General features: G+C 40.6%; 3 protein-coding genes across 4 annotated transcripts; all 3 read right to left on the reverse strand.

The window, feature by feature from the left end:
- Window positions 1-1,549: 1,549 nt before the first annotated feature.
- Window positions 1,550-7,202, reverse strand: timm17a (translocase of inner mitochondrial membrane 17 homolog A (yeast)). 2 transcript variants are annotated; one of them, XM_041955696.1, is made up of 6 exons: window positions 7,161-7,202; window positions 6,080-6,179; window positions 5,297-5,360; window positions 4,610-4,738; window positions 2,575-2,685; window positions 1,550-2,467 (listed from the first exon to the last, which is right to left on the reverse strand). In XM_041955696.1, exons 1-6 carry the CDS (start codon window positions 7,184-7,186, stop codon window positions 2,391-2,393), a joined length of 507 nt encoding a protein of 168 aa, XP_041811630.1. In that variant the 5' UTR covers window positions 7,187-7,202; the 3' UTR covers window positions 1,550-2,390. The 2 variants fall into 2 exon arrangements, with proteins under 2 accessions (XP_041811630.1, XP_041811622.1); XM_041955688.1 differs by having other exon boundaries at window positions 7,073-7,179.
- A 2,421-nt stretch (window positions 7,203-9,623) lies between these two features.
- lmod1b (leiomodin 1b (smooth muscle)) lies at window positions 9,624-14,274 on the reverse strand. The gene is made up of 3 exons (XM_041954447.1): window positions 13,698-14,274; window positions 10,863-12,608; window positions 9,624-10,782 (listed from the first exon to the last, which is right to left on the reverse strand). The coding sequence occupies exons 1-3, from the start codon at window positions 13,983-13,985 to the stop codon at window positions 10,756-10,758; spliced, it is 2,061 nt and encodes a 686-aa protein (XP_041810381.1). The 5' UTR covers window positions 13,986-14,274; the 3' UTR covers window positions 9,624-10,755.
- A 1,147-nt stretch (window positions 14,275-15,421) lies between these two features.
- shisa4 (shisa family member 4) lies at window positions 15,422-24,505 on the reverse strand. Its single transcript, XM_041956444.1, has 5 exons — window positions 24,256-24,505; window positions 21,457-21,634; window positions 19,122-19,258; window positions 18,837-19,028; window positions 15,422-18,063 (listed from the first exon to the last, which is right to left on the reverse strand). Exons 1-5 carry the CDS (start codon window positions 24,338-24,340, stop codon window positions 18,023-18,025), a joined length of 633 nt encoding a protein of 210 aa, XP_041812378.1. The 5' UTR covers window positions 24,341-24,505; the 3' UTR covers window positions 15,422-18,022.
- Window positions 24,506-26,485: the final 1,980 nt, after the last annotated feature.

Here is a 26,485-nt window from a genome sequence, read left to right on the forward strand (position 1 = left end):
TAAACGTTATACATTCTTGAGAGGCGAGCTCCTCTCTGGTTGTGAAATCTGTCAGGGAGTGCCAAAATGCAGAAATTACTGAAGGAAAAAGTGTGAGGCGATATCACTAATCACTATGTTATTGCCCAAGATATCCAAGATTAGAAACTTTGTGAGTAAGAGCTGTTTCAAGTCAAGACAACTCAAATTCAACTGTCTTTGAGGGAAAGTCCAAATTAAGTCATAAGCGGCTCTCTAGTCCATCATCTTATGATCATTTTCCTTTAAAAGCTGTTACAATTGTTTTGTGGCCTAATTACAGCAGAGAAGATGAGTCTATTGATCAAATGATCGATACAAAACTTAGCAACTTTGATAATCAAATAATTGGTTGGAGATTTTAAAATGTGAATAATTGCTGGGGTTATTTTGTCTATTATTTATTTTTGAATGTTAATTGGACAAAATCGGCAATATGATGTCGGATTGTCAGATTGGGCACTGGGAAATTGTCGCAAGTGTATCAGGTCAAGTCTCAAGTCAAGTCTTAAATCCATGAAGCCAAGTCAAGCAACAAACCTTTATCAGCAACTTTCAAGTCAATTTCAAGTCTTCACATACAGTAAGATCTTGACAAACCTTTTTTTTTTTTTAACATTTTCCTTTCACAGCTGTCAGCTGTTTATACCTGAGATCCTTTCATTGCATCTGTCCATTAATCAGCTAGTCCATCATTTGAATATTATAAAAGTGCCTAAAATGAATGTTTCTAAATGAGAATATTTGCTGGGCCTTTAAATCATCTATGACAGCAGGATTAATATTTTGGGGTTATTGGAAGTGTTGGTTGAACAAATAAAGCACTTTAAATATGACAAGATGAAACTGTCACATAGGAAACTGAGTGAAAATAATAGCCAGATTAATCGTTACAGTCTCTTAATGGTGAGTTGCAGTCGTAGACCTACAAATCAAGTATCCAAGGTGTGCGTCCAATGCAGTGTCCTCTGACTGTGTCTTATGCTATTTATTTATAGTTGTTTTTCAGTGATTTTTCTGTTGAGTCTCAAAACTTTAGGAAAGTATGAAAGTTTTTTGATTTAGTGACTTTTGCTCAACTTAAACATTTACCCTGCCATTAACGATCCCTGATCCCACATATCAAGCTGGTGATGTCAGAGTTGCATCAAGGTCCCTTTCCCATCACAGCGTTCATCCAGTGTCCTTCACCTGTTACTGCACAGAGCTGGTTTCAAACAGATAGCAGATGTGTGACACTAACATACAAGAATGTGAGAGGAAAGTGTTCCCTTATGAAGCCTTTGTAAACACATCCAACACAGTTTTAGCCAGGCATAAAAGAGCAGCACTGGTCTGCATATGTTTGTGAGGACTACCCTCTAGTGGAGAATGAGCAATCCTGCCCAGCCAGCACAAAACAGAAGCCAAAGTACACTTAATAAGTTTGACATCAACTCATTCTCACTCGGCATCTACGTTTTTCACAGCCAAGACCTGAACCAGAACCAATTGCATAAATGCATTCATAAGACTACAAGAGACACACAGAACAACTTATGTCTTTATTGTACCATAGTACAATCTTTCATACAGATTTAACACAGTATGCATCAATCCCTTGCTTGAGTTTCTCCATTCATTTGTACTGCCTATGCCATCCTTGGTCAATAGCTGTCTTTTCCACACCTTTGTGTTGAATGTAAAAGCACTGTCACGTAAAATAGAACAATCTGGTAGAACTCTTTACAATCTAAAATAAATAAATCACTTTAAAACAAACTAATAGCTCAGGAATAGATGTTTGCCTTCATAACTGAATAAAATCAAATTAAAAAAGGCCAGCCAAATGTCAGTGGCCAGCCCAAGCAGACGACATATTTAAGGCAAATAAAGACTAACATAAGTGAATACAAGTGGAAAGCCTTTACTGTATATACATGAGTTTACCATACTTATATATAATTCATGATGTTCCATGGCTGACGGGTTCTAGCTAAATTCAACACTATCCAGAGCTTGGTGGTGTTGACCTCCCACTTGTTGGGCTACGTGCAGTACATACTGTTTGTGAACAAAACAGAAAAACACATCTCATCCCTACAAACTCCCCAACATCAAACAACACATCCCACCAAATGTCTGTATTTAACCTATGTCAGGTGAAACAGATGCACATGACAAGGCTGAAAATGGCAGAGAGGCAGATCTGTACATGGCTCTTGAAAGAAGGTAAATGAAGATGTGTTTTGCCTTTGACTTGTCTTACACAGTCCATTAAAGTTGGGTGCAGTTGCTATTGTTTGACATGTGGAATTTGCATCTCCATTTCTTCTTTGTAACTTCAGCAAGGAATTCAAAAAGGCCTAGTGGATAAGAAGTGGGGAGTCCTCTCACTGATATTGTCTGTAGTCTCCAAAGGAAGGGGAGGGCATTGCAGCAGGGGCGGGTTCTTCTGCAAATTGGGGTCCTGGAGAGAAAACAAAACATGGTGTAATCAGGTAGAGTTATACAAAATCAACAAACTCCATCTATCATTGAATGACACAAATGTCCAATATCAGAAGTGTTACTCACCAGTTGGGAACTGTGAAGAGGCAAACCTAGTCAGCAGGATTCCAGCACCCTCTATCAATGCCAGCAGGATACCTCCCATGGCTGCAGAGCCTACCATTGCTACTGGTCCATCTACGGAGGAACAGGGATTGTTAATGTTACATGCACACAACACACTAGTCGCCACATGTCACATAAGAAGTAGATTAAACAACGAAGTCGAGATGTCATCACTTTGTTTTTAAATATATGAGAAAGGTCCACATTTTTTATGACCTTAACATAACTTATTATTATGCATAATTAAACCTCTGTTCAGATTTAAGTTAGCTGGAGTACTGCTGGGAATTACACAAGGCCACCAAAGCCAAAGGTCCAAATATGTCTACCAAGGTCGAGTAAGGTGTAAGTTTTCCCGCACCAGCAGGTGCAAGCAAATGAACAAGGACGGTGACAAAGATGTCAATCAAACCTGATCTGTGCACATCCACACAGTTCTGAGAAGTTTAATCAGACAAAAAAGTGACAACACCTGTGTGGGTAGACACAGGTGTGTAGGATTTAATTAAAACTTAGTTCACATTAATAAATGTGAATGCATGTGAACTCACATGCTGCACAGTCACAATACATGACAACTCCAGTTCATCTAATTGAATTAAGTGAATCTGCTTATTTCCAGTTTCAATACTGCAAACAGGCCAAACTCAGGATCGCATCCAGCTGTGACACCTTTACTGAAGTGAGTCTAGAATTGTCAATGGAAAAAAAAAAAAAAAAAATTTTCTCTCTTTTCTTTTTTCAGGAAAAATCTAGTGTGCATGTAACAATGATATCAACCAGCTTTAGGCCTTGACCACACATATACAGACTGTTTAGCACAGGAACGCAAAAATGATTCCAAACACTTAAAACAAGTATGATGGGCCAGTAGGTGGTGATAAAAGTCTCCAACAACAATACATCAAATACCAGAGACGAACAAGCTGAGCATGTGACGTGACCTGATTCTCCTTTGACAGTAGTTACTTAAGCACAAACTGTAGTAGTTAATTATTTATTCATTTGCAGTTATTTAAGGACTTTCTGGCACACAGCCTAGCAGTCCTAACCAAATATGAACCAGTAGTTTGCAACTGTTGTTTTAGTGGCATGCTGATTTCACAAAACAACAATGGGCATGCATAAACTTGTTTCCCCAAACATCCGTTTTGGATGCACAGAAAAACTGCACTTTGGAAAGCGTTTTTAAAAAATCTCCATCTCAGTGACCTAAAACACTGTTGGTGTGTGAACAGGGGAACCACAGAGGAAAATGTTTTGCTAAATATCTGTATATGTGTGGTCAAGGCCTTAGTTTTTCAAAAATTCAAATTTTAACTGCTTGAAACACATCTCTGTGCACAGTAGACTTGAGGAAATCTGTTTTTTTCTTCCTTTTATTTTCATAATTTTGGCCATCAATAACATCAGTCACCAGCTTTACTGCTGTTAGATTGGGTCACAGTACTGGACAGTTTTGACAAGTCACAGTGACGAGCACAGAGCCCCTCTGAAAAGTAGTTTCATAGTCGTTTCACTCGAACCAAAGTTGCACAAAGATTCTGGCACATATCCAAACAGTGAATAGTCTTATTGACGCTTTCTAGGGGGCAGCCGTGGCCTACAGGTTGGAGAAGCGGCTTGTGATCGGAAGGTCACCGGTTTGGTGGAGTATTCCCTCCCCCTCCATTAGCCGGCTGATGTGCCCTTGAGCAAGGCACTTAACCCCCCCAATATGCTCCCCGGGCGCTTGATTGCAGCCAACTGCTCCTGTGTGTGTTTCACTGCATGGTGCATGTTGCATGTGTGTGTGTTTCCCCAGCGATGGGCTAAAAGCAGAGAAGTAATTTCCCAGTCTTGGGATCAATAAAGTAAATAAACTTAAACTATCACTGTCTGTAGGCTTAATTATGAACTCGGTGTTCAGTGTACAACAGCAACACCACTGTTTGCCTTTTCTATGAGGCATGCTTGTGTTGACTGTTAACTGTCAGCTTCTTCTAAGCTTACTCACTTCTTGCAGCAAGGATCGCTCCTGTCATGGCCCCACTTGTGATTGAGTTCCAGGGATCCTCCTTCCCTCGTACTTTTACTAAACCACAGTCGATCATGGAGAAGAGGCCTCCCCATACAGCAAAGCTTCCTGCATCCCAAAAAATATTTACTTAAGTACAACAAGAAACAGGAAAGACACCTTTTGGGCTACTTTGCAGCCACTGTTAAGTTTCACTTTACCCAAAATATACTTCTTGAGTATCGAATGCTCAACAACTGTCGGCTTTAACAGCAGCTGTAGTTGTATGCTAGTCCTATCCTTAGTGTCAGCTCAGGACATCAGTAACATACACAACAGAGAAAAGTATCAAAACAACCATACAGCTTATGTCTAAGCTTCCAGAAGGAGGACAAGGCAGTATATTAAGCCATATTTGAATGAAACAACATGGGCTTAGAGAGAGACAGGGGAAGAGTCGTTTACAATGCAGCAGCGGTTAAAGACATTTCTATGAATGTTTTGGTACTTTGTTCCCATCAGGATTAGCTCATTAAAATTGGAACTGAAGTACTGTAAGCAACATAAGTAACATGAGAACAAGCTGACTACCTGTCATTTGCAAAGGAGAAAATAGTGACCTATCCAGTTTACAGAGCAAATCATCACCTGAAGACATACAACATTTAATTCAGCAGATATTCTTACCTCCGAGCTGTGGGGCTCTGGTCTTGATGGCAGTCAAACTACCTTTCATTCTGTGGCTCATCCCCTACAGGACAGAGCAAACACAGATCAACTCCTTGTCAACTCAGGATAGGATGAAGTCACAGTACCAAAATTGCAGTTTATGACAATTTAAGACATGGAAAAATGACACACCCTTGTGTACCTGAATTTAATGAGAAGATACCTCACTACACTAAAGGTTTTGAAGAGTGAGCTATAAAGGAAAATATAACAAACAGGATACATTTTAAAGATGAACTGTATATTCCAATTACATTTGTGCTAAAGGCTGACTAATAGTACAAAGTATTACCTAAATCATACATGCATTCCTATGTGGGGTACAAATTTAAAGCAAAAAAAAAAAAAAAAAAACCTCCTTGCCATTGCTTCAATTACTTTACTGCTCATGTTGCTTCTCATGTTTTAACATTAAACACATCAGTGTGTTTATTTACACTGTTTCCTCTCTTAGGGGGGAAAGTATTAAGGATTTCCATCCATTACTTGTAACTGTTTAAATAATGTAAATGTTATCATACAATAAAGCAACTGATCATGCACAACAGTGACATTTCTACAGAGTTGACTGTGCCATTAATCATCTGACAATAACAAAACCTGGTGTAGTGCCTGCTCCAAACTAGTGTCAAACCAGTCTCATGTTGTGTGTAGTGTGAGTTGTATAAGGATGTCATAATTGTTGTATTTGACTGAAGCAATACAGCCAGAAAGTGTCAAAATATGACTGAATGAACTTACCGAGGGTGCATTTCTGAAGCCTTTTACTGCCTGGAATATTCCTCCTCCAATAGCTCCCATGGTGAAGGCTCCCCCACAGTCGTCCACAATCCTCCAGGGGCTAGAACCATAAAACAGCCATTAGCGAATGTCATTATCATATTATGTACAGTGAATGAGATTGTATTCAGATGTGCCAATATCATGATCTCTAGTTGCAGGGTCAGTCTTGATGTAGTATGGGCTAGAAACTAAGGGTGACTTTAGAAGAACAAGCACTCTCTCTTATGTCAACACAGCATAGAAAGCGCATACTCAACTGAAAAAAAAGTAAATGGAGAACTGCTTTATTTACAAGTATTTTAAAAGCTACTTGTCACAGCAAAACCGGCGGCTAAATAGACGCAGCGCATTAATTTATCTTCAGACCACTATAAATGCTTTTTATTGCCTGGGTATTACACCATGTGCCACCTGGTCTGGCGATAGCTAAACCTGGTCCACTACAGTCGTAATGTTACGGCATGACAGCAGACCATGGATATAGTAGATGTCACTACTCCTAAACATTGGCAAAATTATCTTTACTATACAAGTCACAAGGTACTCTTCTACAGCTGTTGTGCAATTCTCAGGCTGCCCCCAACAGATGAAGTTAGCACACCGGTGGCTAACTTAACTAGCTTGGTAATATGCTAAAGCAGACATCCTTAACTGAGCTAATTTCTACTGAACAGCTAAAAAGACACGACGATGCTTGGCATTCAGATTAAATCATATATCTCCTTGCACAGGCTGAGTGACTGGACGACATGAAAGAAATGTAATGACATGTGGGTGAGTAAACCGACAAGGTCACTAACAACGTGATATAGCAGCGATGGACTAATGCTAGCACAAACTGCCAATACAGGTCTATGTAAAGTTAGCATTCCTGCTAACGCTATGTAACCGGCGGGATTTGAGATGTTTACAGTTATGCCACACGTTGTACCGTAAAACAATTATACATACTTAATGTGATAGTAATGCCAAACAGAGGCATACAGAGTACCTAGCAAAACACAGGTTAAAATATATCTTATTTGGTGGTAAGACTCACCATGGCTCTCTAGCATATTCCTCCATTTTGTTCTTCTGCTGTTCCCTCTGACGTAACTCTTATCGACAACGTGATACGTAAAGGAGCATTTCATGTGTTTGTTACGTAAAACGCTACGTTCAGGACAAACAGTTTCGCTTAAGGAAACAAAAGGTTGCATTGCGGGAACATTTTATTATATAGAAGGAAATTCAAGTTGTTATAACGTGAAATAGATTTCACCAAAATTGTGCAGAAGAGAAATACTTTGTTTTGTTATCCTGTGAGTCATTGCGTGTAAAAACATTTTTGGCACTCCGGGGTCTCCGTTCTCTCCAGGATAGTTTATTTACCCTTGTCAGTTCTCTACTGACAGTTAAATGACAAACAGTATGGACAGTATGAAATCCTTTCAAAGTATGGCCTAAATCAAAAGGAGGGTTGATATAGCCAGTAATGGTTTTCCAAATCCCCAAAAGCTGATGTATTATAAATTATGTAAGGTTTTCAAAAACCTAGAAAAGAATGATTCTGTACAAAATATGACATCAGATACTGAAGGGCAGACATTTGCACTTCCTGATAAGAATGCATTATGTAATTATTGCCATGCTTAAACTCTTTCAAGCCAGCAAGCACTTTTCTAAAGCAGAATTTAAAAACGCTTTCCACGTCGAGAAAAGAGAAGGGGAAGTAAAATACACTACACACAACACTGAAAGCTATAAAAATCAAGAATAAGCCAAAGAAAACAATCCACCTCAATCCACAATCAGTTTTCTCTTAAACAATATCCTTCATGTTACTTGTAACAGAAACATGTAATGACCCCATAGGTTTATTTTTAATTCAGTTATTCACAGATTATGTTTTGTCCATTATTTAGGCATGGTAGATGGGTCTAAATACTACAATACCCATGAGTCTCTGCTACAACTGGGCATGGACAACAGGCAGTCAGAGGTGTGAATCAGAGCAGTCTTAACAGTTACAAAACAAAGAGCCATAGTTGATTAATTCACGCACAAATGAACCAGAATTGTATGCTCATTGACTGGATGCTTTTTGTCAAAATGCACACTGGGAGATGTAGTTAACTAGATTAGTAATTAAGTTAGTTAGTAAGGTTTTGTGGTGATCCAGCTGTGAGTCACATAAAATTGTCTGTGGAAGAAAATGAATGGGATTTTTACTTTACTGGACCCAGGGGTGCCTGAAATAGCTCCTCCCACTATGTAACTCTATTTGTTAGTGTGATTAATTGTACATTTGTGTGAGAAAACCACCAATAGGTCTTAAGATGAGTGCTGTTTTATTATGTGATCTTAATTTCTGTGCCAAATTTTAGAATAAGTGAGTTTTTCATAATATGTCCCTTTGTTATATTAGCTGATGCTTAGAGGCCTAGTGCTTGCATGTTGCAAATCCCTAGATACATTTGTTTTAGATCTGATTGCCACACAGCACACCTAGGTTCATGTGGCGAGTATTCCAGGAGAGGGGGGTGAACAGGAGCCCACCAGCTCATTTTTGCTTTGGGGCCCAATAACAGGTTAACTCGGTAGCCATGCTACAGAGAGGAAGGAACTTACATGCACAGCTCACTTACAGTGAACCTGATGTTAACATCAAACAAGAAATCAGGATATACCAGAATGAGTTACTTTCTGCACACAAATGATCACCAAGTTCTCCTTAGATCCCATTTGTTGGCACTGAGCAACCCTTAATCTCAACATTTTCATTCTTTCCTCCATCTGAGATCAGTGCTGTTGGTCAGGGGAGCAGCCACAGCCGAGAGACAGAACGCTGGCCTGCAGCCCGTTATTAGGAACGGGAAAGGAATGAATCGCAAAGCGAGCTTTCATTGAGAAATGCCCAAATATAGGCATTTCATGGATGCAGAGGCTGAGGCAGGGAGATGGAGAAATAAACTGGCCTGCAGTTGCTGCTCTCCTCTGCACACTCAGGACGATGGTGGCGAGACGCTAGACAGCTCCTGCTGTTTCCCTACAGCTGTAAACATGTGGTGTAAAGAGTAACAGAAGTCTAAATGTTCCTCTGGTTGCAGAAACACAGGTGAGTGTACAATGAAGAAGATATTTTTTATAATAACTCAAGTAACTCGGTTGTCAGGATTTACACACAGTATTGCAGGAGTGCACGTCCTTTGGTTATAGTTAGAGATCATATTTACACTGCAGGTCGGTGGTTGTTGAATGAGACATATCTATTTTTTGCTCTTTAGATATTGTGCATATCTTCCTAGCAAAAGCTAGATCTGGAGTACGTTATGAACAGTGTACACTTTAATATAGACTGTAAACCAACTGAAATGAATGACAGCTCCACAGATATTTATACATACATAGCTTGATTTATCATCCTGAAAATGTTGCAAAAGTCAGCTGTATTTCATTTTAAATATACTGTACATATTGTCCTTAACGATATCAGCCAGGCATAACATTACACTTGTGACTCGTCATTGCAAACATACCAGAATCTTTTATTGGAGACATACAGGCTCTGTAAGAAAGGCATGTGTAATCAGATATGACAGAGAATCCTTCATTGCACAGCACATATACGAGTGCCACTGTGACGTTTGTTTATCACATTAAATTCCTTTAAAAACAACATTCACTTTAAAGTATGGCCCAAATCAACAGGAGGGTTGATACATAAGCCAGTAATGGTTTTCCAAATCCCCCACAGGTTAAGAAATGCCGATGTATTACAAGTTATGGAAGGTATTCAAACACCCAGAATAGAATGATTCTGTACAAAATATAATATCAGATACTGAAGGGCAGACATTTGCACTTCCTGGCAAGAATGCATTATGTAATTATTTCCATGCTAAAACTCTTTCATCACGCAACACAATTCCACTGGGCTGCTTTCCAATCCATTAAACCCTGCCTGAGATGTCTTGAGATTTGGCAAGGAGACACACAGTCAAAGACCACCTTGACCTTATTTTTTTCTTACCCAGATTTTCTTAAGTCAGGCCGCCATGTTTGTTAATTCCCTGATATTTCCACCATTTCAGAATTCCCAGTTTGATCAGATTTATAACTTACAAGTATAAGCTGGATTCCCACAAACTCCACAAATAAATAAATGGTCAAATTAACGTCCACTACATGACTGATAAACTTTTGTATATTAGGATTTTATAAAGAGTTATTTGAATCACTTGTTAAGCTCATCGCACACTCCCGCCACGCTCACATTCAGATGAATACACAAGCCAACATGTTATATGATCGGCTTCATATTATCTAGTGCAAATAACCAGCAAAGCATCAATATGAACTGAAGCCAAACAACCACAAAACCCATGGCACCCTCTGCAGTCTGCTAATAGAGAGCCCTGCATCACTCATTCTCCACAGAGTCCTTTTGGTCCAGTGTTTGCGGGGAGAACTCATAGTGAGGGCTAGTCATCCAACCGGTGGGCATCTCGTGTTTCACCATCTCCACCCGTCCCACAGCACAGCTCTTCGACCGCATCCCGGGGGGAATGTAGAGTTCATCTCCTTTTAAACCTGCGGTGAGATGTCTGCTCTCCCTCTCTCTTCGTTTTCACTTCATATTCCAACAGGAAATATTACTGCAACCACTTTGGCACTGGCACCTATGGGGAAAAAATAAAAGGTATGCATGTGAGACTGTATTGTGGCTGAGCTAACCTATCCATAAACCCAGTTTACGCACCTTCTTGAGTTGTTTGATATCGCTTCCTCTGATAGAGGCGAGCAGTTGGTCCCTTGAGTTCTTACTACTGCCTGGGCTTTTCCCATCCAGCTTCCTCTGCGACACTGGGGTTAGAGAGTTCCTCAGGGAGTCTACATTCAGCATAGGAGGCGGTGGAGGTGGAGGTCCACCCCCAGGAGGAGGTGGAGGTGGAGGTGGAGTTGGCCCTCCAGCTCCCCTTTTAGGAGTCAGCTTTGGCGATGGCATTGGTGAAGGCATGGGAGAAGGTTTGGGGGACGCTTTCGGCGAGTTTCTCAGAGATCCTCCACCACCCGTCTTGGGGACCTCCAGTGCCCCCTTCTTCTCCCCGTTGGCCTGGGCCTGCTTCTGCTCCTGCAGGCGCTTCTGCCTCTGTCGGTCCATGTTGCGACTTAGTATGTTTGTCGTAGTCATTCTGGGTCCTGCTAACTCAAAGTGGTAGCCCAGTTTGAGCAGGGTGGTGTTTTCTTTCAGGATCTTGGTCATCTCCATCTCGGTCTTCCCACCACAGATGTGACGCTGGTTTTGAAAGCGGAGCTCAGTCAGTGTGGAGTTGTGCTGCAGCGCCTGGATCAGAGACAGGATGCCTTTGCCAGTGAGGTGGTTGGAGTCCACGTTGATGCTGGTGATGGTCTTGTTGCTGCGTAGCGTGCCTGCGATGGCGTAAGCCACGTGGTCGTCGGCGCGGCAGTTAGCCAAAGCGAACTTCTTGACGTGGGTGTTGTTGCGCAAAGCCTCCGCAAACTCGATGAGCGTTTTCGTCTTGATGACCTCTGAGTTGTTGACATTGAGCTCAGCGAGGGAGGGGTCATTGCTCCGAACCTGCTCCATTAGCTCATCAAACATGCTGGAGTCTTCGTCGTCCTCCTCTTCCGCTTTCGCCTTGCTGTTTGGGGTGTTTTTGGCCACGCAGTTGCCAAGTTTCTCAGTTTCCTCTGTTTTTTTACTTTTTCCTTTACTATCCTCTTTTTCCTTTTTCTCTGTGCTAATCTTCTTCTCCTTCTCTTTCACGTGGTCACTGTGGTTAACCAGCTCTTCTCTATCTGTTCTTTTTTCCGCCTTATCACGTTTCACCTGCACCTCTCCCCTCTCAGACAGTTGTCGCTCAAGTTTGACATCAGGTTTGTTTTTATCTTCGGCTCTTTTCTCCTCTGATTTAGGCCTCTTCTCCTCAGGTTTACACTCTGGAGCCTGGCTCTCTTGTGCCTTGTTCTGCTTCTCCAACATTTTAGAGACAAGTCCTTGTGTCCTGAAACTCTCGGATCTCCTCTCCTTTTCCTTGCCCACATCCTTTTCATGTTTTTCCCGCAGCTTTGAGATAATGTCTTTGGTTTTGCTGTCATCTTTTCTCCTGCAGTCTTCTTTCCTCTCCTTCTCTCTGTCGTCATCCTTTTTTTCTTGCAACTTAGAGATCATGTCCTTTGTTTTGCTACCTGTGCTCTCTCTGTTTTCCCGTCTGTCTCTTACCTTAGTGTCCTCATGTTTCTCTTTGGTCTCAACTTTCACGTCACTCTCTTTGCTCTCCTGCTTCCTGTATCTGCTCGAAAGCCGACTTGGCTCCTCTTTCGAACTTTCGTGACCTCTGCTGTTCCTCTCGTCCACCTTAATATCTTTTTCACTCGAAACACTAGCTTGTCTTCGTAACCCTTTCATGTCGTCGTTCCCCTCTTGGCTCAGGCCCATCTTTCTCAGATATTCCTGTTTCCGGCTCTCCTTCTTTGGCTCACCCTGCAGGAGAAGGAAAGTGAGGAGCAGGATGTGGAAAATATTAGTATTAGTAACACTGTTAAACATATGCCAATACCAAAGACAAACAATGACAGGATTTAATTAAACTTCCTTGTGGAAGAGTCAAAGGATGTAGTGTCCTAAACCAAAATAAATCTCTGCTGATACAGAACGAGGACGCAATTTTGCAGAATTTAAAGATATCTTACAGTATGTAACGCATGACATCGACAGTTTAACACCTAACCATGCAAATACTGAGTTTCTTTACTGTCAAACAGCCCCTCGTCCATCTGCTCACTGTAAACACACACACACACTATCCCTGACATAATACAGCATGTGTGTTTACAGTCAGCAAAAGTACAAGGAACCATTTCTTTTAGTGGAGGGACACATTTGCAGCAAGTTGCTTGCAAAGTGTTTGATTTGTGAGTCTCCGTCTGTTTTGCTGTGCGAGGCCGTGGCCCTGGCAGATGTAGCCTTAAAAGGCAGTGAGCGTAGGAGCAATCAACCAAGGAATTCCATCAGGCCGGGATTAAGAAGCTCCGCAGGGCCGCCGCTCCGTCCACTGAAGTGCCTCTCCTTTAAACACACAAACTGCAAGAAATCTGGCTCCCTGACACTCAACCAAGGAGGGCTGAAAAATCTCTTATAGCACGTCGGAGGAATACAAGAAATGATTTGGTGTGTTTCTGAGGCTGTTTCTCCTCTTGTGAGACGATGATTAAGAATGTGAAATGGATGTAAGCAAGCCTCAGAGGGGAAAACAATGTTTTTCCTGGCACAGGAGCCAGCTCAACACTATTTATGAGCTGCTGGACCCAGGGTGCATGAGGTCCAGTTGGTGGTTTGCTTCAAGCACATGAAAGCTATCATTAGAACACCTCTGGGACAGTGGATGTTACATAATGCTATAATCTATCCGTCATAGGTGCGAACATAGTTGATTTTATACACTCTTCTAAAGTCACTCATCTGCAGGTAATTTTTATTGAAAACTTCTCAAATACGAACATCTTAAGAGTGTTTCTTTTAAGTCAAAACCAGAACATACCAGATAAGGAATCAAGTCAAGCATTCACAAACCTCAAATGACTGTTCCCTCTGACTGAGCCTCCCTTTAGGATCACTCTCCCGTCTGCTGTCCAGTTTAGAGTCCCGGACGTTGTTGCTCGTAGGTGGCTGGGCTTGCTGGCTCTCCCCTTGGAAGATGATCTTCCCATCCTCTGGGTTGAGGTCTGGCACTTTCATCATGTCCTTCTCCAGCTCCTCCATCTCCTCGGGGGAGAGCGTGGACAGCAGGTTGTCCAGGTCTGGGTCCTCGCTGACCTGACGGCCCGTACGGGTCAGGCCTCTCACCTTTCTCCGAGACATGGTTGCCTAAGAAAATCTGGGGAAAAGGCTACGCCCGTGGAGAGGAGCAGAGAAATTTGGTTTCTTTGGAGGTGCTGATGGTGTCAGTACAGTAAATCCTTTTATTCAAAATCTGATTATTGTATAATTTCTCTCCTAAGGTGAGAAGTGGAGTATTCCCATAGGCCAAAGCTGGTGTCCTGCTGTCCCGCCGCGTCCTGCTCACCAAAAAGCCACCAGAGGCATCAATCCTGATGCAAAGAGGCTGGACTCACAGTCTTGCAGTGAGGGGTACCAGTGATGAACTACAAGAGCCTCACATCATCAAAGTGGACTGTGAGGCTGGGACATTCTTCGAAATCCTGTGAAAGTGCATGTCCATATTTAGTTCAGGGTACACACTCCTTTAAAGGCAATGGGAAGGGCTGAAGTTTACAGAGATGTCAGAGCAGAGTTACACAGACTTCCTATTACACAATTCATGTTTATAGTGAGACCAGTTGATTTCTTTTTCTTTCTTTAGTAATGACTAATTCTAACAGTTGACAATTTCACATTCAATTTTCTGCCACTCGTGTTTCTTTTAGGAGCCTTTTGTATTTCCCAGTTTTTTTTAATGAATACCTTTCCAAAAGTTTGGAAAAAACAGTATAAGTTAATAATATAGTTCTGTTATAACAGGAGCTCAGTGATTTAGGGGTGAAACAGATGATTTACGTGTTAGATTCACATGGTCAATAAATATGTGCAGTGAAATGCAGGGTGGGAACTCCTGAGGGTGGGGCATAATATCCTGCTGTTTATCACACCAAAAGCACTACAATTCCTGGACCTGGTAGGTTTTAAATCATGCACTAAATTTAAAGCAAATTATATACTGAAAGTATCCAAAAGTTGCTTAAAATGAGAGAAAGTCAATATGATTTGAGAAGAATATTCTGTTAAAGGGACCAAAGTAAATTTTAAACAATATACAAATAAATAAATGCATGAAATATAATTTAAAAGTAAAGATCAGATTAGATTAGTATTAGGGTAAGAGCAAAAACATTATAGAATTAGAAAAAATAAAATAAGAGATACAAATTCAAAGCTAAACAATTGTACACATCTAAGTATTAAAATGCTAAATGTATATTGGCCTGCTGTGTAGGTGGTATGTGCCATTTTCGAGCACCAAAATATAAAATGTACTTATGTCAGAGTTAGAAGGAATACTATATAATAACAGTGACAAATAATAATTGGTTAATAACAATCGGTGTGTTTAGGGGCACAAATATCTTTAGGATTGATGTTCCTTGTGATGATGGTGAACTGAACACATTTAACATCGCTTGGAGGTGAATACAGACATCTAGTGGTCAGAATGCTGTAAACCCCGTTCCAACATGTTCCATCATTACATTTCCTGGAAGAAAAAAAAACACAGCAGACAGTTGTACTTTACATTCCAAAGTTAAATTTTATGTTAATAGAAATAAAAACTTTTCACTCACTTTATATTACAATGTCATACCATTGATATGACAACAGACAAAAGCCACCTAGACAAGTTATTCTGCCAACTGACATCAGTTTCATTAAACACACTCATGGAGTTGGTTTAGAAGCGCAGATAAACGGAAACATCATTGAGCAAATGTTATGTCAAACTACATATGAAAGCATCTTACAAAGAAAAGTGTTCTCTTTTTGTGCTTTACAAAGGCTCAACAAATCTGTACATATGGACGCCGCGGTCGGAGAAAACAATTTATGCTGTAAACTACCGGTAACAGGTCCTGTCTGATTCATTGCGTGGTTTAGCAGTGAGACAAGATTCAGCAGCAGGTCTCAGTCTCAAGGAAAAGGCTGCCCAGGCTTCTCTGCTCAGCATGATAACAGTGTTTTTAATGTGTCTCATTGGACTTCGAGATAAATTACACCTGAATAAAGACAATCCAGGCATCGCCTATGAGTCGTCTGACAGATAACTATACAACACATGCTTGAGACGTCATGTTTAACAGTTCACACATCTTACAAAGGGGCATGTTACAGATTCATTACAGGGCTATGACCTCACTGGAGACCAAATCTGTAGGTGCAAATTTAAAGGAATAGTTCAACATTGTTTTGAAATACACCTAGCATAAGTTATCTGCTTTCTTGTCAAGCTAATGCTAGATGAGAAGACTGATGCCACTCACATCTATGCAGTAAACAAAACATATGTTAGCTAGCTAACTGGTCCAGCCATAGCGGGTGAGCTTAGTTTAGCACACAGACCAGAAGCGTGGAGGTGGGACAGCTAGCCTGGCTCTGGCCCTCAATAGCTCAGTATTTAACACATAAGATATTAGTACGCAGATGTAAAAACAACATAACGTTTTACATTGGTTTAAGTAAGATTTTTCCTGAAGTTTCCACTGGTTCCAGCTTCCAGCTAAGAAATAACATATTCGGCTACATAAGTTAGCCTCCTATAGTATGTCAAATTTTCATTTGTAGACTTAGGTTTCTGTATGGATTGAACAAAAAAGATTTAATGTTTTTTTTTAACGAATTAACACATTTGTGTTGTCTTGGGACAGAGCTAGGCTAGCGGTTTCTTCATGTTTCCAGTCTTTCTTAGTTGCTAAACCCTGCTAGCTGGCTGCTGCCTCCCGCTAACAGTTAGCTTAGCAAACATACATATTTACCATACAGACATTGGATTGATACTGATATTCTCTTAACTCTAAGCAAAACAGCAAATAAGCATATTTCCCAAAATGTCAAACTACTGGCTTAAAGATAGGTGGTCAACAAAATCATTATTTTCAACAGTAGTGATTTTTGGCTTTGTAGCTTGTCCAGAAGGTGAGAACCCTTTCACAGTAAAAGGTAACCTTAATAATAATAAATACCCAATGGAAAGATGCCAAAATGCTAAAACATCATAACTTAAGTTACAATAACAACACAGTGTGTTTAAAATAACTTGTTACAATATCATAAAATATTCAGTTGAAGTACAGATTTACAAAATATGTATTTAAATAGTTAATTTATTTTTTCTTCATGGTTAATTATTGTAAGGCGGGACAATTTGTGCATGACCTGCAACTCCCCTGACCTGATATGTTACAAGAAAAATAAACAGTTAACATGAATTTCACTGTCACGTCCAACCTGGCATTATGGGATTAATCTAAAGACTCATTTCTAATTCATTTAAAACCAGAAAAGGAGCATGAGAGAACAGATAACTTTGACTGGGGTAGCATGCTGATGTTACATTACAATGGCGCAGGTAATATGCTACCATGAAGTAAATTAGTCAAGTCAGCTATGAAAAAGTAGAGACAAAGTTGAAACTAACAGGGGACTAAAGGCTTCGTACACAGAATCAGGAGTACCATGAAATCCATTAGGCCGTCTGAGCAAATTTGAGACAGTTTCTCACTGCCTTTGAGCCATACATGTCACCTTTTTAATCACACATGCGATTTGTGTTTCACTTTAGCCTCTACCACATTACAGAAAAAATACAGAAAAAAACACATCGTGTAATCATATTTGGAGAATGTTGATCAGTGACCGAGATGATCTGGAATGCAGTTATCAATTTATTCAAATTTAACAAAAGTGAGGACGTAAAGCATTTTCCCTCTAATAAATGGCAAGGGAGCGCCCTGTCTTCAGGTGACCCCCTGTCATTGAGGTGAGTGTGTCAGAGCAGAAGTGGCAGCACAGAGTCGAGACGCCGGCCATGTACCTCCTCACTTTGGGAACAATCGGGCGTCAGGTTGCACAACACAGTTTGACTTACGTAAATACTCCAGAAAAGTAGGACAATGTTGTAAATAAACAAACAAGCAAAACCCTTAAAGTGCCTCCTGTTGTCTTTCACAGGCAAACCACTGCTAGTCAAGCTGTAGTGTTTGAGTGTGGGTGTGTGTGTGTTTGAGTGTGTAAGAGAGTGTTGCTGCCTTCTTCTTTTGAAACAGTCATTTCTCTCTGTTGCTGTTGTTTCCCTCTGTGTGTATGTGTTTTTGTGTGTGTGTGTGTGTGTGTGCATGTAGACGAGCCCATCAATGACCAGGATACTGCGGTGGAGAGTAAGGTGGAGGGGCTGAAAAATAATTAGGTAGAAACAGGAAATAAAGTCAGATGTTTAGGTAAAATTAGAACCATAATCAGAAAATTCAGTAGGATTCATCCCCAAACAAATAGTTGATTGTCCTAAAGATGGTGCTACTGGTCACATGTAGTCATTATAATTAAGAAGGCTCATGCCCTTGGTAGAATGCAATGTGCAATGTGAAATTTTCACCAAATTTCATGGCAGTCTGCCTTTTAAATCACACGATCTGGTGATCATGCAAGGGAACAATGTCCGAATTAGCAAGCGTTCACCAACTGCGGAGCTTGAATGTGAGGAGTAAAGCTGCCTCTTAGTTTCTTATATTTCTTGTCAAGGTCTTGGCCTGATGTTGGCGCTACAGGAGAGCTCAGGGGGGGTCACATCCTGAGGACCATAAATATCCTCAATGGATTTCAAGGCAGACTGCCCAGCAGCTGTTAAAGTATCTTGTTCAAAGGACGTAAAAACCAACATATTATTAACTTATTCCCTGCTGTTAGCACGGCAATTTCTCTACTTTGCCTCCAGCAAGTGTGTCATATTTTGTGTCATATTCAATAGACAAAATCACATGAATAGAGCCACTTTCCCAAAAGTACTTACCACAGCTGTGACACTTTATTTATTTGCATTGATTTATGTGCAAAAACTAGTCTTATTTTAGTTTCTTTTTTTAAGACTCTCTTTTATTGTCAGTTCAAATGGGAAATTGATATTGGTGATCAATAAAATGTAGACATAATACCTAAAGGTGCTCTTACCCTGGCTGTATGCAGGATCCATCAGGTGTGGTGGATAAGGTCCAGGCTGCATCATCGGGTACTGAGGGGGCATGCCAGGGTACTGGGGCGCCATTGGATAACCTGCATGTGGATACTCAGAGGGTCCCAGTGGTTTTCCATAAGCGTCGTACATGGGCTCCACTGGGTAGCTGGCCATGGGGATCTGCTGGGCTGAGGGTCAAAAAATGTCCACACTGCTGTGAAGGAAAACTACGACCTTATGGTTGTCTGCACAAGCATGGATGTTAAGAGTAGATGTCTCACCATCATAAGGTGTCCTGCCCCTCTGCTGCCTTCTCTGGTAGAGGTAACAACAGGAGCACATGAAGCAGCAGACCATAGTAGCAATGATCGCCACAAACAGGAGGATGGAGGAGGCAATGCCAGCTAAAGTGGTGGGGCTGAGAGGAGAGGAAGAACAGGACTTAAGTTACAAAGCATTTCTTACTTTGGTCGTCTAGCCTCGCGCTGTTCCTCCTCCTCTTGCTGAGTATGACTCACTTTAGAGAAGATTAAAGCAGAGATGGCTGTGATGTGAAGTTTTGGATTCAGACGCACTGAATGCAACCACAGACTGACCCTGAAATCACATCTGAGTTAATGACATACACCCTGCATCTCTCCAACAGATTCCCTCACCTCATAGTCTCAGCGAAGCAACAAAGCCCTCCATTTCAGCTCAGCCTCTGCCACCCACTGATCTGATCTCCCATAGGGCTTAATAAGCTGCAGGTTGTCTGCTCACTTCTGGATAGTGATGGATGGTTTCCAGCGCTGTGGAGGAAAACTGCCATGTTGCAGTCTCTTAGGTACAAGCTTGCTTAGTCCAGCATTATCACGATCCCTCACAGGGGACTCTGCCATTAAACACCACTGAAAGCACAGATAGCTGATGCCATAGAGCGACTAATGAGAACATATTAGACTGTGGGGACCAAAGCAGGGCCATTAAGGCAAATGTAGCCAATAGGGCATGGATACAGGCCAGATTAAGAGTGCCTAGAGTGTCTTCTGATTTGTAGGGAAAATTACTGACAAAGCAGTGTGATGGTGGACAATTATTTTCTATACATGTTAATACAATGTTTGTGATTTTCTTTTCATGTAAATTCCCTTTCAACAACAAGCAACAAACTGCTTGTGTGTGACTGAATCAATGCCGCATTGCTATTCTACTAGTAGTTGTGGTCTATCATGCAATAAAAGTCACGTCTCCGCCTGTGCGGCTTCCATATATCAAACACCAATTCCCACAGTTCCTTGGGAATAATCCCATAATTCCTTTGTCGTTTCCTCTATGTTGTTTCCTCAGCGAGTCCAAACTGTAGATACTGTATGTTCATTAGAGCGGTGCTTCAACGTGGCCGCTATTTGGCACAGGGGAAGCATGTGTAAGTCCATCAAGGCTGGAGGTTTATCCACAAAAATCCTAACTCGCTGAATTTTTAAACCATTTCAAGCAGTTTGGTTTGTGATAAAAATTAATGTCAGACATGGATACTTGGTTAAATGAAAAATGTGGCTTTTCATGCCAAAATGCTTTATCTTAAGTAGATGGTAACAGTAATAGTTACACAAACATGATATTTAAGATGAAGAGTACATTCTTTTTCCTTACTGAGTTGTGAACTTCCTGCCATGATATTATTTAGTTCATAATTTTGGAAAATAATGAGGACTTAATTAAACAAACAAGATATAATTATATCAAACACCAGATTTAAAAGATTAAGTAAATGAAGTTAAATGAAGTAAGGAACAGCAGCTCTTGTTCTGTTGTTGTTGCAGGGAGGCTCCAGAATAGATCTGAGGAGACGACACTTATATAATGAGTCCTTTTGTTAAGTGATGTCTGCCCACAGACTCTAGTTGTGGCCAATTAATTTTATCTGGTGCATTCAGTTTAAGAACAAAGAAATTCTAGTTTTTCCTTGTTCCACCACTTCCCATGTTTGTTTGTGTGAATCATTACTTAGAGGACAAAAACGCTACTGATTTACACTACTTGATCAATATGAATCCAATATAAGTGATACTGTATATATGATGGTATAAATTTACCAAGATTTGTGCTGCTCATTTGAAGCATAACGTATAGATTCCCTGCAGTTTACGGTGATGGGCAAATAAAGGATGGTGCCCTGAATGCAACATTAACTGCCAGTCACATGCCTGTTTAAATGATAAACTGCACTACTGTGGTTGTTTTTATAGATGGTAACAGATGTTTTATACTTTTATAGCTGCAGAATTTCCAGCACCTGCTGCTAACACTGCTATCTGCACAGACAAGATATTTTCACCCATCACCAAATTCCTTCACTTCAAGTACAATTTTTGTATTTAATAATTTATTGCAACTCCCTCATCTCCTCTTCACAGATACTTGAGGATGCGTCTTGCAGATCTTTTTGTGCAGACTGTGGCAGTAAATTTCCTCAAGCAGGATGTTAAAGTATCTCTCTGCCTTAAGGAAATGAAGGATATGCGATCCTGCCGTGATAGCCTTAGATTGTGAACACAAACACTGACTCCTGGTGTCGAGTAAATTAATAAATAAGTAATTAAATGAAAACCCTGCTGCTGCTGCCCCCCGCACCTGAACTGGAAGAGCATGCAGCGTTTCTGCTCCCTCTCTGTGATCATCTTGAAGGCGTCCAGGCAGCAGTAGCGCCGGTGGCAGTTCCCACAGCAGAACGTGATGAGAGGGCAGTCGAAGCCGTTGTGCCAGGTGCCGTTTTTATCCACGTACCACAGACAGTCTTCGTTCCCACTGACTGCAAAACAAATGCAATACAAAACGTGAGGCGGGATGACACGACAGGGAAGATGATCAAAAAGGGTAAAGAAAAGAAGGAGGCAGAGAGAGACAGAATGAAGGAAGCAGCAGGTCAGACCGACAGTTTGTTCTCTAACAGAATTTATTCTCCTTCTTACGATCTCAGCGTTACAGACGCGCTGTTGTCTGTTTTATGACACATTTTCAACGTGAGATGGTGCTTTGTTCTGCCTTCGGGAGAAAATAAATATTTATTTTGTACATGTACTGGCTCTTCTTTCTTTACATCTTTCCAATTCCAGGACAAACACAGTCTTGATGCATTATTCAATGGTTCCCTGTGGCAGAGGTTGAAAACTGATGAGGGCTCAAGTAAGGTACCCAGAAGATTTAAAGGACGTGTATGTCTGAAATAAAAATGAGTAGATTTATTCATTCTAGGACAGCGACTAAGGATTATTTTCATCCTGAATTAATCTGACATTCTCCTTATCAAATGACTAGTAAAAACAGTACAAAAATCCCTGTCACAATTTCCTACAACCCAATAAGATGTCAACAAAAGACTTGAATGAATGAACTGTTTTGTGTGACGTTCAAAAACCAAAATATTAAATTTACTATAAAGGCAAAGCAGCATAATTCTCACATTTGAGAACAATGTTTTGTATTTTTGCTTGACAAATGATCGTCTCAATCATCGGAATAGCAGCAGATTCATTTCTTGTTGATTCATCAACTGTTGTGAATTCATTGTTGTTGTTTTTTTGCCACTGTAAAGGACACTTTAATCAACACTTATACACATGATCAACTCTTTTCAAAAGCCAGGAATGAAACAAAAGTGCACAAATAACTCTGAACTGTGATGTTACAGTGCTGTGGTCTCCTGGGAGACAAAGGTATATATCCTAACTGAGAAATTGTCATTCAGAAGAATAAATACACTGTGTATCCTAAACTGAGTTGCAAAGAGCTGCTATCATTACGTTTTCCACAACATAGAATTTAAGGCACACTAAATTACAGCCTGGTCACAACAGCCACATGTGTGCAGGCAGCTAAAGGTCACACTGACTTGTACATTCAACCTGAGTTTTCTCAACACTAGATCACTAACATATACAGTATTTTTGACAACACAATAGATGGATGCTGGATGTGAATTAAACAACACATTTCTCGTCGGAGAGCTGCTCTTCCTTGTTGAGTTGAGGATTTTTCTAAGTGTATCAAACTGATGGAAAGTCCATTAAAGTTAGAGAGGATCCTGCAGTACTGCGCTGAGCCATGATCTATACCTAGGCTTGGCTCCTCTTTGAGTGCTGGCAAAGGGAATACTTATTCTGCCATTTGATCTAAGCCTCAATATTAGAAAATATTATTGTGTGATATCACTATTGTTTGGCTATTTACACTATTGTATGCAAACAATGCTATCTTAACTTGTTGTATAACAGTTGAATTAAAGCAAACAACTGCAAAATAAATTCAGATTTAAACCACTTGTATGATGATACGCTAATATTGTGTTGTATATATTGCCTTGTAATGATGATTTTTAGCAAACTTTGTGCTACAGTCTAAATAAGAAAGCAGTACTCCATGACATTTTACTAATATAATTAAGATTTTTTTCAATCTCCAGTTGTTCCGTTGTTTACATAATGTCTTATTACCAAATTGTCAGACACATGAAAATCACTTTGAATGGCAATGGCCTGTGAAACATGTGCTGTACAAATAAAGTTTGATTGACTGATATGTAACTGAGGTTTGAATTATATAAGGTTAAGAGTTTGAGCTAAACTAGCTACTGTGTTGGAAAATAAATATATTTTTGTAACTACTATATTAGGGCTGCAACTAATGATTATCTTCGTGGTCGATTAACCTGTCGATTATTTTCTTGGATAAGTGATTATTCATGAGAAAACTGTGACAAATGTTGATCCGTGTTTCCCAAAGCCCAAGACGACGTCCTGAAATGTCTCGTTTTGTCCACAACCCAAAGGTTTTCAGTTTACTGTCACAGAAGAGTAAAGAAACCAGAAAATATCCACATTTAAAAAGCTGGAATCAGAGTATTTTGACGTTTCTTTGGTTAAAACTTACTCAAACTGAGAAATCGATTATAAAAACGGTTGGCGAGTAATGTAATAGTGGAGACGATTGATCGTTACAGCTCTTGAAAACAACCAAACAACCAAACAAAAACAGCAAGTTAAGCTAGCGATACTTACAGGCTACTGTTAACTATATTAGCTTGTAACCTAAATGTCCATTTTAAATAAAAAAACTAAACAAATTATTCAAAAAATATATATACAAAACCCAGTAAATGTAGTTCACAGTAGACTGAACAAAAGGACGTTTAATGTGGCCGGACACCAAACAGTGAACGGTTTAATGACACTTATCCGGGCCTGAAATAGACGTCGAGGTTCCGGGTAAACAGCCAGAAAGCGGCAGCATGAGCTCCTGCTGATGCTGTGAGGCGATGCGGAGCCTGGCGGAGTCCGCTGCCCCGGTGAAACGCCTGGAAGACGTCCGCGGGGCTCCGCCGTTACACCGTGAGCTAGCGGCGCGCGGCCTGCGGATAGAGAGCCGTAATCTTACCCTGAGAAGTGCAGAGGACGACGGTGAGCAGCGCCAAAGTCAGCGCGACGAGAGACATGTTGCCCGTCGCAGAGATCATCCTCATCCCAATTCAAACCAAGCGAGGAGATTTTAAACGGGAGCCGTTTTCATCGGCGGAAGGGAGCAAGAAGAAGCGGACTAACGGTCCTTCTCAGACATGATCCAGAGCAGGGAGCAGCGTTGGAGACGGGACGGCTTTGTCGATCTGTAACGTTAATTTATCCGTCGTAATGACACATCGCGGCTGTGACGCCGTTCAACCGGGACGAGGGGGATGTTGCCTTCATGTGCTGTCTGAAACGTAGTACAAAATCTCCATCGGACTAGCACCTGCCGCGAAGAAACAGACCGCTTCAGTAACCTAAGTCCAAGTGGCGCGAAACTGTAGTAACTCCTACACTAATGTAGTTTTAACTAATTTTAACTAAGTAGCGTTACAGTTACTAAGGGACTGATTTAAATACAGCGTTGAGGTAACTGCACTTTACGGTATTTCCGTGTGCTACTTTTTACCTCTACTCCACAGCATTTCAGAGGTAAATATTGTACTAGTAAATGATTGATATACTCTTTCAACATGATAACACCTGTAAAAATGTTAAAACAAGAAACTAGTACAACAGACAGAACAATCATCTCTCAGGGCATCAGGGGCCTCCGACTACATCAGATAATATTAAGAAATAGGTGTAGCTGTTATGTTGAAATGAATCTTTTAATAGTAAATAAAACTATGGTGGTTATTTACCTTGCTTGCACTGTAGGTTAGAAAGTCACTCTACTGCTCCATGTTTACTAGTTAGTCTTATTTACGAGTAGCTACGAACGCGCCTTCAGAGGTCAGAGCACCCCTCCCTCCCTCCCTCCCTTCTCCGCCCCGCCCTGGAGGAGAGAGACAGACTTGGCATAGTCCGGATTCTACCATGTACGTGATGAAGACAGCAGCCACTCATCATGTTACGCACTGAGAACAAAGTGTGAAGGTATTTCCCGTGGTGGTGCTACACGTCATAAAGAAATCACTGAACACTGATTTGACTGTAATAAATACATAAATAACACCAACACACCTCCAGATGGCTATAAGGCTATGTAAGGCTGGTGCAAAACTCTCAGTTCACCTCTGTATTCAAGATTAATGGTGAATGCAAAGAAAAGATAACTGCTAACAGCGCTCCCTTGTGGTGAATCTGAAGCCTGCTGTCTGTTGGTATCCCAGAGGTGCCCTGCATCTAAAAATGAAAAACTGTATGATCAATAACTAATATCAGGAGGTAGAACATAAAGAAAAAACACTGTTGAATAGGTACATATTATCCAGCTATAAAGCCTGCATGCTGTATTGTTGCATAGAGACATGTGCATGAATGTACTGCACATCACCACCTGCTTCATGTGTATAACCTATTACAATCCCCATTCAATATTTATTTCTTTGCACTACTTCTACTTGTTTACAATTTATAGAAATACTTTGAAACATTCAGAGCAACAAACACCTGAGTAAGATTCCTTGTATGTGCACATGTACTGGGCCAATAAAGCAGACTCTGACTAACTTTGATGACTTCACAATATTTTGGCATCACTCCTAATATAGAGGTCTAATTAGCCAGAATAAGACAAATCAGTTGTGTGGGTGTTTTAAGTTGCTTGTTGTAATTGCTTTGATTTTATTAACTCAGTGACACTGTGGGTTATAAGCCATTATGATTTACGGAAGATCTATGGTTACAGTTAAACAAGGCCTGTCTGTCTCTGTACTATGTGTTCTTTATTATTAAGGGTTATTATCAGATCAAACCTGACGAGGTTTGCTTTAAGGTTTCACAACACGTCCAGGCAGCAAGTCCAGGAAGTCAAGCTACAATTTTTGTTCAGTATATTTGTCTAAGTTGCATTATTCAGTGTAAAATGTATATTTGTGGGGTTTTTCCCCCATTTTGGCCACTTTCTGCTAACCAATGTTCTCATAAAACATTAAGCGTTAAGGATATTATATTAATGTATACCATTAAACTGGGCACTTAAAGTAGTCCCTCTTTTTTCTAAGGCAATTTATACCTTTAAGATTTCTACCCCCTACTTCCAGCCTGACAAAATACAGCATTGCAATCAAGTTTTAACTTTATCAGTGAAGAACAGAATGTGAAACACGAGTATCAGCAACTTGTTCTGTTCTGATGGATTATTTTCACTACAGCGCTAC

The sequence above is a fragment of the Chelmon rostratus genome, chromosome 2 (assembly GCF_017976325.1).
Source record: "Chelmon rostratus isolate fCheRos1 chromosome 2, fCheRos1.pri, whole genome shotgun sequence".
NCBI lineage: Eukaryota > Metazoa > Chordata > Actinopteri > Chaetodontiformes > Chaetodontidae > Chelmon > Chelmon rostratus.